Genomic DNA, 15,496 nt, shown 5'->3' with positions numbered 1-15,496 from the left:
TGGATTTTGCCTTGCTAGCCTGTAGGCTACTGTCTGTCTGCACGAACCAAGCAGTCGAAACAAAATGGAGTCGCTCAGACAGCTTACAGGGAGTGTTCCACTGCGCATGTGTAGGATACCGTGTATGTGCTTGCTTGGACTAGTGTGCTTGGACTAGTGTGCTTTGGACTAGTAGGCCTACTCACATTGGACAAATATCCACACTTAGACTATCAGAGCACAGGGGTACAATCAATTATACAAATGCTAATTTACACTTCTAAGTGCCTTATGGGCACATTGTATCGCTAAAAGATTCATTACTCGAAGCCTCATTAAATGCTTTGTAGCCTGTACTGACACCTGATGGCAAAAATAATTTAGAGCAGCCAATATCACTGCCTCCTCCTGTTTTTGTACATCTATCTGCTCTGTAGGCTGTAACAAGAAATTGTCAAGTTGGATCTCATTGTCAACTATTCACTGCAACCATGTTTCTGAGAAAGTGAGAATATCGGGTTTGTGCTGCGCAACCCAGACTTTAATCAGGTCAATTTTCTTACGAAACTATGATGATTTTTGTGCGTGGCTGTAAGCCAGCGCACCATAGATAGCATTTGTCCAGTTGTCCCTCCCTCCCTCCCTCCGTCCCATTGTTGACCTGCATTTCTATGTTGCCACCACAAGAGGCAGTGGTCCCAGCACACCTAAATAAATACACTATGACAATACGCACTTCCAAGTTCCTTGGTAGTGGAGTGGATAAAGTGTCCAACTCCCATGTGGGAGATTGAGGGTTCACGATTTTGGGAAACAATACCCACGCCCTCTGCTAGCCTGTGGGTCTATTCCTACATTTCCATCCCTCTCCCTCCCTCCTTTCACTCTCCTTTCCCCTTTTATTTTGAAGGAAATGTACAGTCGGTTTTGCAGATTAATTAACTGTGTCAAACTGATTGCAGAAACTGGGTGACCAATTAAGTGACCAATTACAAGTCCCATTGATATACGAGACTTGTGCTTACTGTTATGTTTCTCTGTATATGCAACTCTGTGTTTTGTTTTCTGCTCCTCCTGTTCTCGGTCCCACTCCCAGATTCCTGAGTGGATCAGGCACGGCGTTATGGGTGGGCCTGACGGTCCTAGGCCCACCCACTTTTCGACAAGCCCACCATAAACTTTTCATAAAAAAAACAAAAATATTTTTACATATTTTCATTTTGTCATGAATGATTAAAAATCAGCCAATAATCGCATGATTTTGTGGTAAGATCGTTTTTTAAACACATCAAATCTAACTGGCCATTTGAAAAGCAGGCATCATTTATTTGTTTCCCTGGCACAAAAGGGGGAATAAAAATAAAATAAACATCGGCCATCGTGCCTGGAGTGGATCCAGTTATAGTTCAAAGCATTTTAATAAATATGAGCATTGTGATTTTATGTGATGTTATAGAAGCTATGTAAAAATGTTGCACAATAAGTTAACACGCACAGACTAGAGAAAAGAAAAGAAAGCAATGCTGACTACATGACTCACTCCTGACCACAAGGAATGTGATGACACATTTCACCGTGCATACGATGCGCTCTAACAAGAGTGGAAATGGTACATGTTGCTGAACTTGCAGGTGAGTCCCTCAACATGTCCGTGAGGAGGCAGGCTGGCGGTCAGGGGCTGAGGGGCGTCGGAGCCCAGCGCCTCGGGACCGTCCGTCTCCTCTGGCTGGTTGACACTGGAGGAGGAGGAGGAGGAGGAGGGACCGTGACCTCCTCCTCCTCCTGACTGGTTGTAATACGACCAGTTAGTAGAGGCTGAACCACTGGAGGAGGTCTCTGAGGTGGGGAGGCTGGGTCCAGAGCCAATGGAGGAGGACTCCGGCAGGCTGGAGTGAGGGGGGATGGAGGAGGAGGAGGAGGAGGATGGGAGGCGCGGCTCGTGGAGGTTGAGTTTGGACACCAGAGGCTTGCCCACGCTGATGGTCTGCATCTCCTGGACCTCCTCGTCCAGGTTGGAGTACTGATACTGAAGACACACAGTGAAGGTCAACTCTGTCTGCAGGGGGAATGGGACAGGAGACAGCCTTGTATTCAGTGAAAACCAATCAATCAATCAATCAATCAATCAATCAATCATCCATCCATCCATCCATCCATCCATCCACCCACCCATCCGAGTAAACGTTACTCATCATCCACAGAATAATAAACAACAGTGGTGTGGTGTTAACTGAAGAGGTGGTTTACTCTAAAAGATAATTTACAGAAATTATATTGTTTTTATATCTGTGGTAATTAAGTGGGTATACTGTACTGTGTCCATGGATAAAGAAGTCGGTATACTGTGTGTACCTACGTACGTACTGTATACCCTCAAATACACTACTGAAAAGAGGGTCTTGATGTTTGCGCACAGCCTACATCCTTACACCTTGGACCACACCACCGCTCTCAGATGTGTGCGTCTAACCTTGAGTCTCTGCAGGCCGCGGATGCGGGTGTAGAGACTGGACAGCTCTGGCGACGGCAGGCTGGCCATGGTCAGCAGCAAGCTGCCCGTCTCCACCAGGCTGGCCCGGTTGCTCATTTTCATATCGATGTCCAGACTCTGACGTGAGACACAACAGCGCAGTGTGAATGTGAAGCGTGCGAGTGTCCCCGTGTAGCTCAGCTGGCAGAGCAGCCCATCGGTGGCCGACTTCAATGGGTGGCACATCGAATTCCACAAGGGCGTCCCAATCCAGGGGTCGCGACCCCATGAAGGGTCGCCTAATATGCACATTTCATATTGACTGAAAACCTAGCCTATACACTCCCTGAATGCAAGTCACTGTGCACTACAGAACTAATTTGGAAACGTAATAATGTTTCTGAATGCCCCAGCAGACCTCAGGTAGATCCGTGACGTGGGCAGAGCAGGAAGTGATGTCGTCGGGCATCACCAGGATCCGGGTGTAGATGATCATGATGTTGGAGAACTCAGCAGCGAAGCCGAGCTGTACATTCACTCCACAGTCAAAGTGCAGGTTTCGACTCTCTGGGAGGACTGGACAGAGACACACGTGGGTCAGATGAGTGGTTCTCACACTTTTTCAATAATGTACTTCCTGTGAAATATTTTTTCAGCCAAGTACCCTTTTAGCAGCGCAAAACATTTTTGGTTGGAAAAAATATGCCTATAAAGAGGTACAATACAAGCACCATCAGTGTCTGATTTAAATAACCTTCAAATGATTGAATGTGAAATGTAACATTTGAAATTTAACAGTTCAACATAAATTTAAGTTCAAATTATTGTAATTCATATTCCTGTATGTATATTTCTGACCCAGCAGATTGTCACATTTTCAGTAGACCCATAATAAATTCAGAACCAAACTTTGTGATATTTCGTGTATAGTATTTGCTCCAATCACTCATCATACAAAAATAAGAGTTGTAAAAATTATTGGAAACTCAAGACTGCCATGACATACATGTTCTTTACAAGTGTATGTAAACTTTTGACCACAACTGTGTTCAAAATTATATAATTGTGTGTATATATATATAGTCTGAGTCTGTTGGACACCCCTGTCTTACAGGGCACAGTAGGTCTGCTGGACACTGGATTAGACACTACTACAGCTGACCGTGTGCGATGGCCCACTGCAGGTTGCGTGCGTGGCCGGCGTCCGAGTAGTCGCAGCTCTGGATGGGGTCTGTGAGGGCCCGCCTCTCCGACAGGTTGCTGCGTAGCTCCAGAGCCTGCCTCCCACGCGTGATCACACAGCCACCCATGTCTGGGGACACACACAGGTGCGATGTTCAGGTGATGATTACAGATCAAAAGATGTACGGATGATGAGTTTCGAATCTGAGTATTCAGTAGGTAGGATTATTGGGAGGTCTAGTGATGTCCTCACAAACACTTTGTGCACATTTTGCTTGTGGCATTGTATTTGTCGAATTAATTCATTAAGAAGTTCTATTCAGCCATTCCGTCTCAAGTGTGAGGCTCTAAGCAGGTTCCCAAACTACAATCGCAGAAGAGCTCAGCAGTCAAATCTACAACTGATCCCCACAGACTCTCCCCATAAGGACATGACTAACTTCATCACGCTGGACACATGACCAGGACACATGACCAGGACACATGACCAGGACACATGACCAGGCCACTCTCCATCTCTGATCCATCCAACATGATCGAACTACAAAGAGTTATCTGATCCATGTTGAAATGTAAATGACTATAACTAATGATAATTGTATCCACAATGCACCTAACCTCAAAACTCTATATGAATCCGAGCTACTAAATGCCTCAAGATCTGAACCCTGTGGATTTACAGAGTAGACAGGCTCCTGAGTAGAATAGACTATTCTTTTCCTGAGACACCAAGTTTTTTTTTAATCTACAAAGCTAAATGTACTTGGCAACGGGGGAAATTAACTGTGTCAAGAACCACAATCTCATCGGGCGGGGGAAGACGAGAGCAACACTAGACCTCTCCTCCTCCCTACCTTCGGCCACTCTGTCCAGCATGACGGTGACCTTCTCGTCCTCCTGGAGGCGCTGTTTGAGGTAGCTGATGAAGATGCCGTTGGACAGGTCGTCCTTGTTCACCTCGAAAGCCTCGGCGTCCACGCACCTGCACACCGACACGCCCGATAAGGGAAAAAACAGACACAATTGTAAGATAAATGCACACTCCTGGGCCTCATCAAGAGAGCCATGGAGGAAGAGAAGAGGGTGTGCGGTCTTTCCAAGCCATAATGTCCTAGTGGTCAGCACCTCATCAGGTGAGCTGTCATCATCTCTTTCATCACAACCAGACAAACTGTGGAACAGTGAGGAGGTGGTGGAACAGTGAGGAGGAGGAGGAACAGTTAGGAGGAGGTGGAACAGTGAGAAGGAGAAGGAGGAGGAACAGTGAGAAGGAGAAGGAGGAGGAACAGTGAGGAGGAGGTGGAACAGTGAGGAGGAGGTGGAACAGTGAGAAGGAGGTGGAACAGTGAGAAGGAGGTGGAACAGTGAGAAGGAGGTGGAACAGTGAGGAGCAGGTGGAACAGTGAGGAGCAGGTGGAACAGTGAGGAGGAGGTGGAACAGTGAGAAGGTGGTGGAACAATGAGAAGGAGGTGGAACAGTGAGGAGGAGGTGGAACAGTGAGGAGGAGGTGGAACAGTGAGGAGGAGGTGGAACAGTGAGAAGGAAGAATAGTGAGAAGGAGGAACAGTGAGGAGGAAGAACAGTGAGAAGGAGGTGGAACAGTGAGGAGGAGGTGGAACAGTGAGAAGGAGGTGGAACAGTGAGAAGGAAGTGGAACAGTGAGAATGAGGTGGAACAGTGAGAATGAGGTGGAACAGTGAGAAGGTGGTGGAACAGTGAGAATGAGGTGGAACAGTGAGAAGGTGGTGGAACAGTGAGGAGGAGGTGGAACAGTGAGGAGGAGGTGGAACAGTGAGAATGAGGTGGAACAGTGAGAATGAGGTGGAACAGTGAGAAGGTGGTGGAACAGTGAGAATGAGGTGGAACAGTGAGAAGGTGGTGGAACAGTGAGGAGGAGGTGGAACAGTGAGGAGGAGGTGGAACAGTGAGAAGGAAGTGGAACAGTGAGAATGAGGTGGAACAGTGAGAATGAGGTGGAACAGTGAGAAGGTGGTGGAACAGTGAGAATGAGGTGGAACAGTGAGAAGGTGGTGGAACAGTGAGGAGGAGGTGGAACAGTGAGGAGGAGGTGGAACAGTGAGAAGGTGGTGGAACAGTGAGGAGGAGGTGGAACAGTGAGGAGGAGGTGGAACAGTGAGGAGGTGGAACAGTGTGAAGGAGGTGGAACAGTGAGGAGGAGGTGGAACAGTGAGGAGGAGGTGGAACAGTGAGGAGGAGGTGGAACAGTGAGAAGGTGGAACAGTGAGAAGGAGGTGGAACAGAGAAAGTGGTGGAACAGTGAGAAGGAGGTGGAACAGAGAAGGTGGTGGAACAGAGAAGGTGGTGGAACAGTGAGGAGGAGGTGGAACAGTGAGGAGGAGGTGGAACAGTGGGGAGGAGGTGGAACAGTGAGGAGGAGGTGGAACAGTGGGGAGGAGGTGGAACCGTGAGGAGGAGGAACAGTGAGGAGGAGGTGGAACAGTGAGGAGGTGGTGGAACAGTGAGAAGGTGGTGGAACAGTGAGGAGGAGGTGGAACAGTGAGGAGGAGGTGGAACAGTGAGGAGGATGTGGAACAGTGAGAAGGATGTGGAACAGTGAGAAGGAGGTGGAACAGTGAGGAGGAGGTGGAACAGTGAGAAGGAGGTGGAACAGTGAGAAGGAGGAACAGTGAGAAGGAGGTGGAACAGTGAGGAGGAGGTGGAACAGTGAGGAGAAGGTGGAACAGTGGGGAGGAGGTGGAACAGTGAGGAGGAGGTGGAACAGTGGGGAGGAGGTGGAACCGTGAGGAGGAGGAACAGTGAGGAGGAGGTGGAACAGTGAGGAGGTGGTGGAACAGTGAGAAGGTGGTGGAACAGTGAGGAGGAGGTGGAACAGTGAGGAGGAGGTGGAACAGTGGGGAGGAGGTGGAACAGTGAGGAGGAGGTGGAACAGTGGGGAGGAGGTGGAACCGTGAGGAGGAGGAACAGTGAGGAGGAGGTGGAACAGTGAGGAGGTGGTGGAACAGTGAGAAGGTGGTGGAACAGTGAGGAGGAGGTGGAACAGTGAGGAGGAGGTGGAACAGTGAGGAGGATGTGGAACAGTGAGAAGGATGTGGAACAGTGAGAAGGAGGTGGAACAGTGAGGAGGAGGTGGAACAGTGAGAAGGAGGTGGAACAGTGAGAAGGAGGAACAGTGAGAAGGAGGTGGAACAGTGAGGAGGAGGTGGAACAGTGAGGAGAAGGTGGAACAGTGAGAAGGAGGTGGAACAGTGAGGAGGAGGTGGAACAGTGAGGAGGAGGAACAGTGAGAAGGAGATGGAACAGTGAGGAGGAGGTGGAACAGTGAGGAGGAGGTGGAACAGTGAGGAGGTGGAACCGTGAGGAGGAGGTGGAACAGTGAGGAAGAGGTGGAACAGTGAGGAGGAGGTGGAACAGTGAGAAGAAGGTGGAACAGTGAGGAGGAGGTGGAACAGTGAGGAGGTGGTGGAACAGTGAGGAGGAGGTGGAACAGTGTGAAGGTGGTGGAACAGTGAGGAGGAGGTGGAACAGTGTGAAGGAGGTGGAACAGTGAGAAGGAGGTGGAACAGTGTGAAGGAGGTGGAACAGTGTGAAGGAGGTGGAACAGTGAGAAGGTGGTGGAACAGTGAGAAGGAGGTGAAACAGTGAGAAGCAGGTGGAACAGTGTGAAGGTGGAACAGTGAGGAGGAGGTGGAACAGTGAGAAGGAGGTGGAACAGTGAGGAGGATGTGGAACAGTGAGAAGGAGGTGGAACAGTGAGGAGGTGGTGGAACAGTGAGGAGGAGGTGGAACAGTGAGGAGGAGATGGAACCATGAGGAGGAGGTGGAACCGTGAGGAGGAGGTGGAACCATGAGGAGGAGGTGGAACAGTGAGAAGCTGGTGGAACAGTGAGGAGGTGGAACAGTGAGGAGGAGGTGGAACAGTAGCCACACTCAGGTCAGACGACTCACGTTGCGTAACCAAACACAATGTTTGCCGTCACTTTCAGCGGTCCTGGTTGCTGGATGATGTCATCGTTCAGGTTCCTCGGGACAACACAGACATGAGTCGTATTATCAAACGTGCAGTAATACCGCCGTGACATCGTACACACCACGGGCGCACACGAGGAGGAGGGGGAGGAGAAGGATACCTCTTCCGACACATGTCCAGGAGGAAGACGTTGAGTCCGGTCTCTCTCTCCTGCATCCTCTGGAGGACGTCCTGCACCCACAGGCAGTGCTCCGAGGTGTAGGAGGCCGGGGCGTCGATGGGCACCATGAAGCTGTTCCCATAGTTCTCATAGCCGTGACCCGCGAAGTACAGCAGACCTGGAGCAGGTGGAGGACGCAAGGAGCCGGGAGAGGACAGGGAAAAGACAGGGAGGACAGGGTAAAGACAGGGAGGACAGGATAAAGACAGAGGACAGGGTAAAGACAGGGAGGACAGGGCAAAGACAGGGAGGACAGGGTAAAGACAAGAGGACAGGGTGAAGACAGTGAAGACGGAGAGGACAGAGTAGAGACAGGGACGACAGGGTAGAGACAGAGAGGACAGGGTAGAGACAGAGAGGACAGGGTAGAGACAGAGAGGACAGGGTAGAGACAGAGAGGACAGGGTAGACAGAGAGGACAGGGTAGACAGAGAGGAGAGGGTAGAGACAGAGAGGACAGGGTAGAGACAGAGAGGACAGGGTAAAGACAGGGTGGACAGGGTAAAGACAGGGTGGACAGGGTAAAGACAGAGTGGACAGAGACAGAGAGGACAGAGTAGACCGAGAGGACAGGGTAGACACAGGGACGACAGGGTAGACCGAGAGGACAGGTTGAAGACAGACAGGACAGGGTAGACAGAGAGGACAGGGTAGAGACAGGGTAGAGACAGAGAGGACAGGGTAGAGAAAAAGAGGACAGGGTAGAGACAGGGACGACAGGGTAGAGACAGGGTAGAGACAGAGAGGACAGGGTAGAGACAGAGAGGACAGGGTAGAGACAGGGTAGAGACAGAGAGGACAGGGTAGAGACAGGGGCGACAGGGTAAACACACAGGTGAAGGTATATCGAATCCCCCCAGGACCTAGATACGAGCCACCCTCCATCACCCCGTCCCCCAATCATCCTCCTAACATCCAAACTCAAAAACATTCCGAAAAGACAATTCCGCCCCAAAGCGAAGGACTCAACAACGCGGCGGGCGAGCGGACCGTAGACGCCGCGGTGGAGCAGGAGCAGGAACTCGGCCACGGCGCTGTGCATCTCCTGCCCGCTCAGGTCCAGCAGGGACACCACCTTGAAGTCCAGCTGCCGCAGCTGGTTGGTCAGCTCGTGCACGTCGGCCATGGGCGCCCGCAGCTGGCGGTGGTGACGGTAGTTCATGTTGCCCATCAACAGGGCTACCTTGTCAGTAGCTGGGGGAGGGGAGGAGGAGGGGAGGAGGGGAGGGGAGGAGAGGGGGGAGGGGAGGAGGGGAGGGGAGGGGAGGAGGAGAGGAGGGGAGGGGAGGAGGAGGGGAGGAGGAGAGGGGGGGGGGGGGGGGGGGAGGAGAGGAGGAGGAGAGGGGAGGAGGACGGTGAAGGGAAGGGGGGGTTGAAGGAGAGAGAGAAGGCAGGTGAATGGTAAATGGTAAATGGGCTGCACTTATATAGCGCTTTTCCACCTTAGTGGCACTCAAAGCGCTTTACAATGGCCTCTCATTCAGATTTCTGATTGATTGCATCTTTGTTCTTGATCCAAAGCCTCTACTAAAAGGTTCAACTGAACCTGGACTATGCTTCATTCTTTGCCCGATACACCACATACACTCACTCACCATAGAAAGTAGTTCTTTGTCTGGCAGGGTTGGGCATGGGATCTGAGAGAGACGTAAGAGATGGGTTACCTTTTGTTACCCTGGCCCCAGAGGAGACGGACACAGACAGAGGGTTAGACTGGACAGAGAGGGGTAGAGGGACAGGGCTGGACAGAGACAGGCTGAGTGTTAGACTGGACAGAGAGAGGTAGAGGGACAGGGCTGGACAGAGAGAGGTAGAGGGACAGGGCTGGACAGAGAGAGGTAGAGGGACAGGGCTGGACAGAGACAAGCAGAGGGTTAGACTGGACAGAGAGAGACAGAGGGACAGGGTTGGACAGAGACAGACAGAGGGACAGGGTTGGACAGAGACAGACAGAGGGTTAGACTGGACAGAGACAGGCAGAGGGACAGGGCTGGACAGAGACAGACAGAGGGTTAGACTGGACAGAGACAGGCAGAGGGACAGGGCTGGACAGAGACAGGCAGAGGGTCAGACTGGACAGAGAGACGTAGAGGGACAGGGCTGGACAGAGACAGACAGAGGGACAGGGCTGGACAGAGACAGGCAGAGTTGGGGTTACACAGACAGACAGGCGGGGGTTGGCGGTGCCGTCATACCGAAGCTATGATCCACCTCTGCCCAGGAGGCATGTGAGAGAGAGCTGGGGCCTGCAAAACCACAAACAAGGAAGTTATTTACGCTAGGGGAGTCAGGATGTATTTGGACCTCTAGATATCCACAGTGTGAAAAACAATAATAGTAAATTCTAGCTGCTGCACATCACTGGGTCAGGGCCGGGCGGAGTAAGAGGAAGGAGACAAATTAGAAATATGAGGGTCTAGATGTACACACATTTTCCTGTTACCTGCTACAGTTAGGAGATGGAACAAGGTTTGAGGTTGTGACATGGTCAAAGCTCTTTTCTGTCCTGGCCACACAGTGAACTGCCCCCCGACATCAGGACTGCTCATATTTCACCATAGGCTCAAAACTCACCTCTTCAAGAAGTACTACCAGGATTGTCCCTCTTAAACACCTACTGTCTTTTTTTTTTGTTATTTGCTTTTGTACTTAAACACTAGATTATACTCTTAGTAACTCAAAAGGAGATGCACTCATGAGTTCTGGTGAATAGTAGTACACTAACTTCCTATGTTAAATGCATTTATTGAAAGTCACTTTAGATTAAAAAAAAGTCTCAGCTAAATGACTAACGTAATGCGAACACCCAAAGACATGCCATGCAGTTGCTAACTAGCCAAATAATGAATCTTAGCGGTGTGTTGCTGAAGGTTGAAGATTGAGGGTGGATATCATATTATTGGTTGAAATTGGTTCCGTCCAACTACTGTACATAAGCACAGATTTTGTTTTACATGCAAACATGATAGGATTTTGATAGAATACAGTGGCAACCCAGGGCCCTTGATTGATTGATTGATTGATTGATTGATTTCCAATAGTTGTCTGTCCATGGCTTAGCTCTCACCAATGCTGACGATGACCTTGTCGCTCCACAGCTCGTGGTACAGGTTGAACACCCTGCAGCTGTACTGACCTCTGTCTGCCGTGGTCACACGTGGGATCTGCAGGGCACACACACACGCACACACACACACACAAACACACACACGCATGCCCGCACACACACACGCACACACGCACGCACGCACGCACACACAATGCATGGACATGTGCACTCAACACAATACTGTATCAATTTATAGCCAATCTTCACTGTACACAAAATTAACTAAATAGGTGAAATGACGGTGGGGGCTTGAAACAACGGTGAATACACAGTGTATGCCTGAACACAGAGTAACACAGAGTAACACAGAGTAACACTGGTAACAACCGTGACAAGCCTAGTTCACACCAGCCCAAACGAGAAAGGCGGGAAAACGAACCAGAGTTCCATTCAGCTGAACTAAACAAGGCGGGTGGGAAAGCTCAATAAATTGCAGATAACACACGAGCGGAGACCACTGACCCTGAGTGTGTGTGTTTGGGCCTGTGGCAGGGGCTCCTGGTTGCGGTACCACTGGTATTGGGCCGGGGGGTTGGCGCTGGCCAGGCAGTCCAGATACAGCTGCTCCCCCTCCGACAGGCTCTGGGCCTGGGGCTGCTGCAGGATACACAGGCCACTCGCTGAGGGGAGGAAGTTACCGCCGGCACCTGAAACAGTCCGCCAGGGACAGAGGACAGAACAGGACAGGACACAGAAGAGGGGACAGAGGATAGGAGAGGACACAGGACAAGTCACAGTACAGGGGACAGAAGACAAGACAGGACAGCGGACAGGAGAGAGGACAGGACAAGATACGACAGGGCAGAGGAGAGGGGACAGGAGAGGGGACAGGACCAGGGACAGCGGTCCTGAGTTACACATCCTGGTATATTTCACAAAGAGCAGAGATAGACCCTATAATAATTGATTATGAACTGAAAATGGCTGTTATCTCTGGATGCAGATGCACTGTTTTTTTATTGTGTTGTTGTGTGTCTTATGTTTTCATGTGCTACAAGGGAATTGTCCCATGGGGATTATTCAATTATTATATTCTAAAAGTATGTAAGTAAATAAGTAAATAAATGTTAAACGGACTGCACTTATATAGCGCTTTTATCCAAAGCGCTTTACAATGAAGGCTTCTCATTCACTCATTCAGAACCCTTCAACACATTGAAGGGTGAGGCATATGTATCAGTAGGGCTGGGTTTAAAAAATCGATTCATTGATTCAGAATCGATTCTGAATCAAATGATTCAGAATCGATTCATGAATCCCAAAATCGATCTTTTATTTAATGAATGAATGAATAAATAAATAAAGGAAATGAATAGTTCATTCATTCAATCAATGATTCATTCATTCATTCATTTTTGGAAAACAGTATCGATACCCAGCCCTAGTATTGATGTGTTGCATAACTTGGCAGTCCTGTAATTAAGGTTACAGCTAAAAAAAACATTGGTTAGTGTTTTAGTATCACTAACCGAATTGATATTGAATCGAATCGAATTGAATCGTGATAATCGATTCTGAACCTTGTGAATCGGAATCGAATCGATTCTTGAAATTCGAATCGATACCCAGCCATATGTATCAGCCATATCCGGCTATCAGGCACTGAACTCCACAACATGCAGGCTAAATGAAATAACGTCAAGATGTGAGGTGGGTGGTCAAAGCTTTAGGGTAAATGGTAAATGGACTACACTTATGTAGCGCTTTCCCACCTTAGCGGCACTCAAAGCGCTTTACAATGGCCTCTCATTCACCCATTCACACACCAATGGCGGTAGCTGCCATGCAAGGTGCTAACCTGCTCATTGGGAGCAATGTGGGGTAAGGTGTCTTGCTCAAGGACACTTCGACATGTGGACAGTCGGAGCTGGGATTCGAACCACTGACCCTTGGATCATTGAACGACCCGCTCTACCAACTGAGCTACAGCCGGTGAGTTAACATACCTGGGCTGAGGCCTGCGGAGCAAACCATCCTGACCAGGGCCCACTGAGAGAACACACAGCTGTCTCCGTGGTTCACCCTGCAGATGTAGGGACCCTGGTGGGCAGGGGTCAAAGGGCACAGCACCAACTCTGGACTGCACCCACCAAAGATCTAGACAACAAAGAAACGTGGTTGGAACACACTTCCACAGTTTTCATTCCATCATTGCACCCAAAACTAAGATCCAGACAGCATCTTTACGGACGTTTTGTTTACCACAGGTTAGGGTTAGGAGAGGGAGTGGGTCGCTGATATTACCCTCCCAATTGTGGCAGTCCCTCCTTACCAACTTGTAGTGTACACTTGCAGTTAGTGTATACTGTATTATGAAATAAGAGTACTCTTTTATGAAAACTGAAGTACAATACTATATATAACTGTGGAATCAGATTTTCAAAATAAAGCAAAACAATTCACACATCTTTTCAAGATTACATGCTGTATTTACACTTTGATTTAATAATTTATTTATTATATAATAATTATCATAATTATTTAACTATATATCAACTTATTTAATTTTGAGTAAATGTGAATAGTTAGTGTAATGAGTAATGAGCGAGCTGACCTCCTGCTTGCCTCTGAACCACTGGTAGCTCAACTGGGTCGGACCCCCAGCCCGGCAGGTCAGCACCACGCGGCCCCCCTCCGGACCCTGCTGGGCCTGGGGCTGCTCCAGCACCCTCACCTGCTCTGACACTACAGGACACACACACACACACACAGGCAGACAAACACACACATGCGCAAACACACAGGCAAACACACACACACAGGCAATCACAGACACGTGCAAACACACACACACACACAGGCAAACACACACACACACATGCGCAAACACACATGCAAACACACACACATGCACACACAGGCAATCACAGACATGTGCAAACACACACACACACACGCAAACACACACTCGCACAAACACACACACAAACACACTCACGCAAACACACACACAAACACAAACGTGCAAACACACACACACAATTTTCCAGTTATGAAATGTTTGTGTGTATGTGTGTGTGTTTATATGTGTGTGTCTGTGTCTGAGTGTGTGCCTGCGTGCTGGCACGCGTCTGTGTACCCGTGGTGGTGAGGTACTGGACAGCGCCCCGGTGGTCCATGTTCTTCAGGCAGCGCAGCAGGAAGCCGAGGGGGCAGGAGCGGTCGGCCAGCCGTGCCAGGAGGTGGCGCCCGGGGCTGCCCATGGGGCTGAGCACCTGCAGGGAGCAGCTCGTCAGCTCCTTCTCACTGCGCACAATCAGCCGGACCCAAAAACAACCGTCAGTCTAGCATGACACGCTAGCATGGCGGAGCTAGCCTCATCGTCAGCCACACTGAGCTTCACTTCACTGAGAGAGGGGACAGGCTGGCAGGTTACGACAGGCTATGGTGGAACCCGAGTTCACAAGCTCCGGTTCACTTCAAACTAAACGTACGCAGCTTTGGTGACAGGGACCTGAACTGCCATTTCAAAACAGCACAATCATGAGACAATGTCAACAATATTCATCATGGTAGCCTAAAGCCTACTGTAGGTATAGACTCAAAAAAAGGTCAGAAAAAAGGAGAAGCAAAAAGTTCCCACCTGCAGCTAAACTGTGGCAGCTCAGTGGCCAGACTGGCCAGCTGTCTCCAGCCACAGGTGGGGTTGTCCAGGAGCTCCGCTAGCCTGCTGAGAGACGACTCGCTTAGCGTGTCGAGGCCCAGCGTCCAGTCCCCCATCTCAGACCACTTTCTTTCTGATTCTCCTCAAACTACTGACCTCCTGAGGAAGAAACGCACATAAACAACAGGACTATGATGGTATGATGTTGGTTTAGTGTAGTGACTCTACAGTATTGAGCTATTACTAGCTCTCATCAAGCCCATGGCAAAAGCGCATTGTGTTGCCTCTGGGTATGAAATGCGCTATACAAATAAAGCTTTGATTGATTGATTGATTGATTGATTGATTCTGATAGGTCTGTAACAGAAGTTCTCTGGCTTGAGCAGCTCTTAGTGCCAGTCAGGGCAAGGATCTCACTACACTGAGTGAATGGTAGGCTACAGTATGTGTGTAAGCGAAAATACATTTATGTAGACGAGTAGCCTACATTAGATGTACAGTGGATGGATAGGCTAAATTGATTTTTACAAATCCTACAATAATGCAGATAGATAAAGATTAAACAAAAATGAATGGGCTAAGTTAGCATAACAGGTTTAACTATCATTAAAGGAACTTGTGTGACACATTCCGAATCACAATATTTGGCCATAGGGCCAACATATACTATAGGCCTTACTACTGTCGGGTTAGGTTACTGTAAATGGAAATGCGTGCTTATACCTCTTTTCAGCTGTTTCCGGAGTGTAAACCCAAAGTAGTCTACTTCCCTCGTCTGCAAATGAGGTGGAAAGGTGATGAGTATATTTATCTATAAAGCCCAATCCGCTCTTCCTTTTTGACGATGTTTTTGATGAGCGAAAAAAAAGAAACAGAAAGACTTTAGACCGACGAGTTTATCCGAGTTTAACCGAGCCTGATCCCGGAATCAGAACTCCTAGAGATGGACTTCCGAAGTGTGGTGCCACTCTCAGCGACTCAT

At 49.2% G+C, this 15,496-nt stretch overlaps 1 protein-coding gene across 1 annotated transcript; it reads right to left on the bottom strand.

Annotated features, from left to right (window-relative positions):
* Positions 1-1,570: 1,570 nt before the first annotated feature.
* malt2 (MALT paracaspase 2) lies at positions 1,571-14,630 on the bottom strand (the record flags this gene model as incomplete). Its single annotated transcript, XM_084459106.1, has 14 exons — positions 1,571-2,035; positions 2,450-2,587; positions 2,868-3,025; positions 3,612-3,761; positions 4,486-4,613; positions 7,560-7,634; positions 7,742-7,919; positions 8,792-8,995; positions 10,869-10,965; positions 11,373-11,557; positions 12,857-13,007; positions 13,465-13,595; positions 13,990-14,156; positions 14,494-14,630. 14 exons carry the CDS (start codon positions 14,628-14,630, stop codon positions 1,571-1,573), a joined length of 2,364 nt encoding a protein of 787 aa, XP_084315232.1.
* Positions 14,631-15,496: the final 866 nt, after the last annotated feature.

Source organism: Borostomias antarcticus (genome assembly GCF_949987555.1).
Source record: "Borostomias antarcticus genome assembly, chromosome: 26".
NCBI lineage: Eukaryota > Metazoa > Chordata > Actinopteri > Stomiiformes > Stomiidae > Borostomias > Borostomias antarcticus.
Note: the sequence above shows the minus strand (reverse complement) of the source record. Positions and strands in the feature narration are given on the sequence as shown.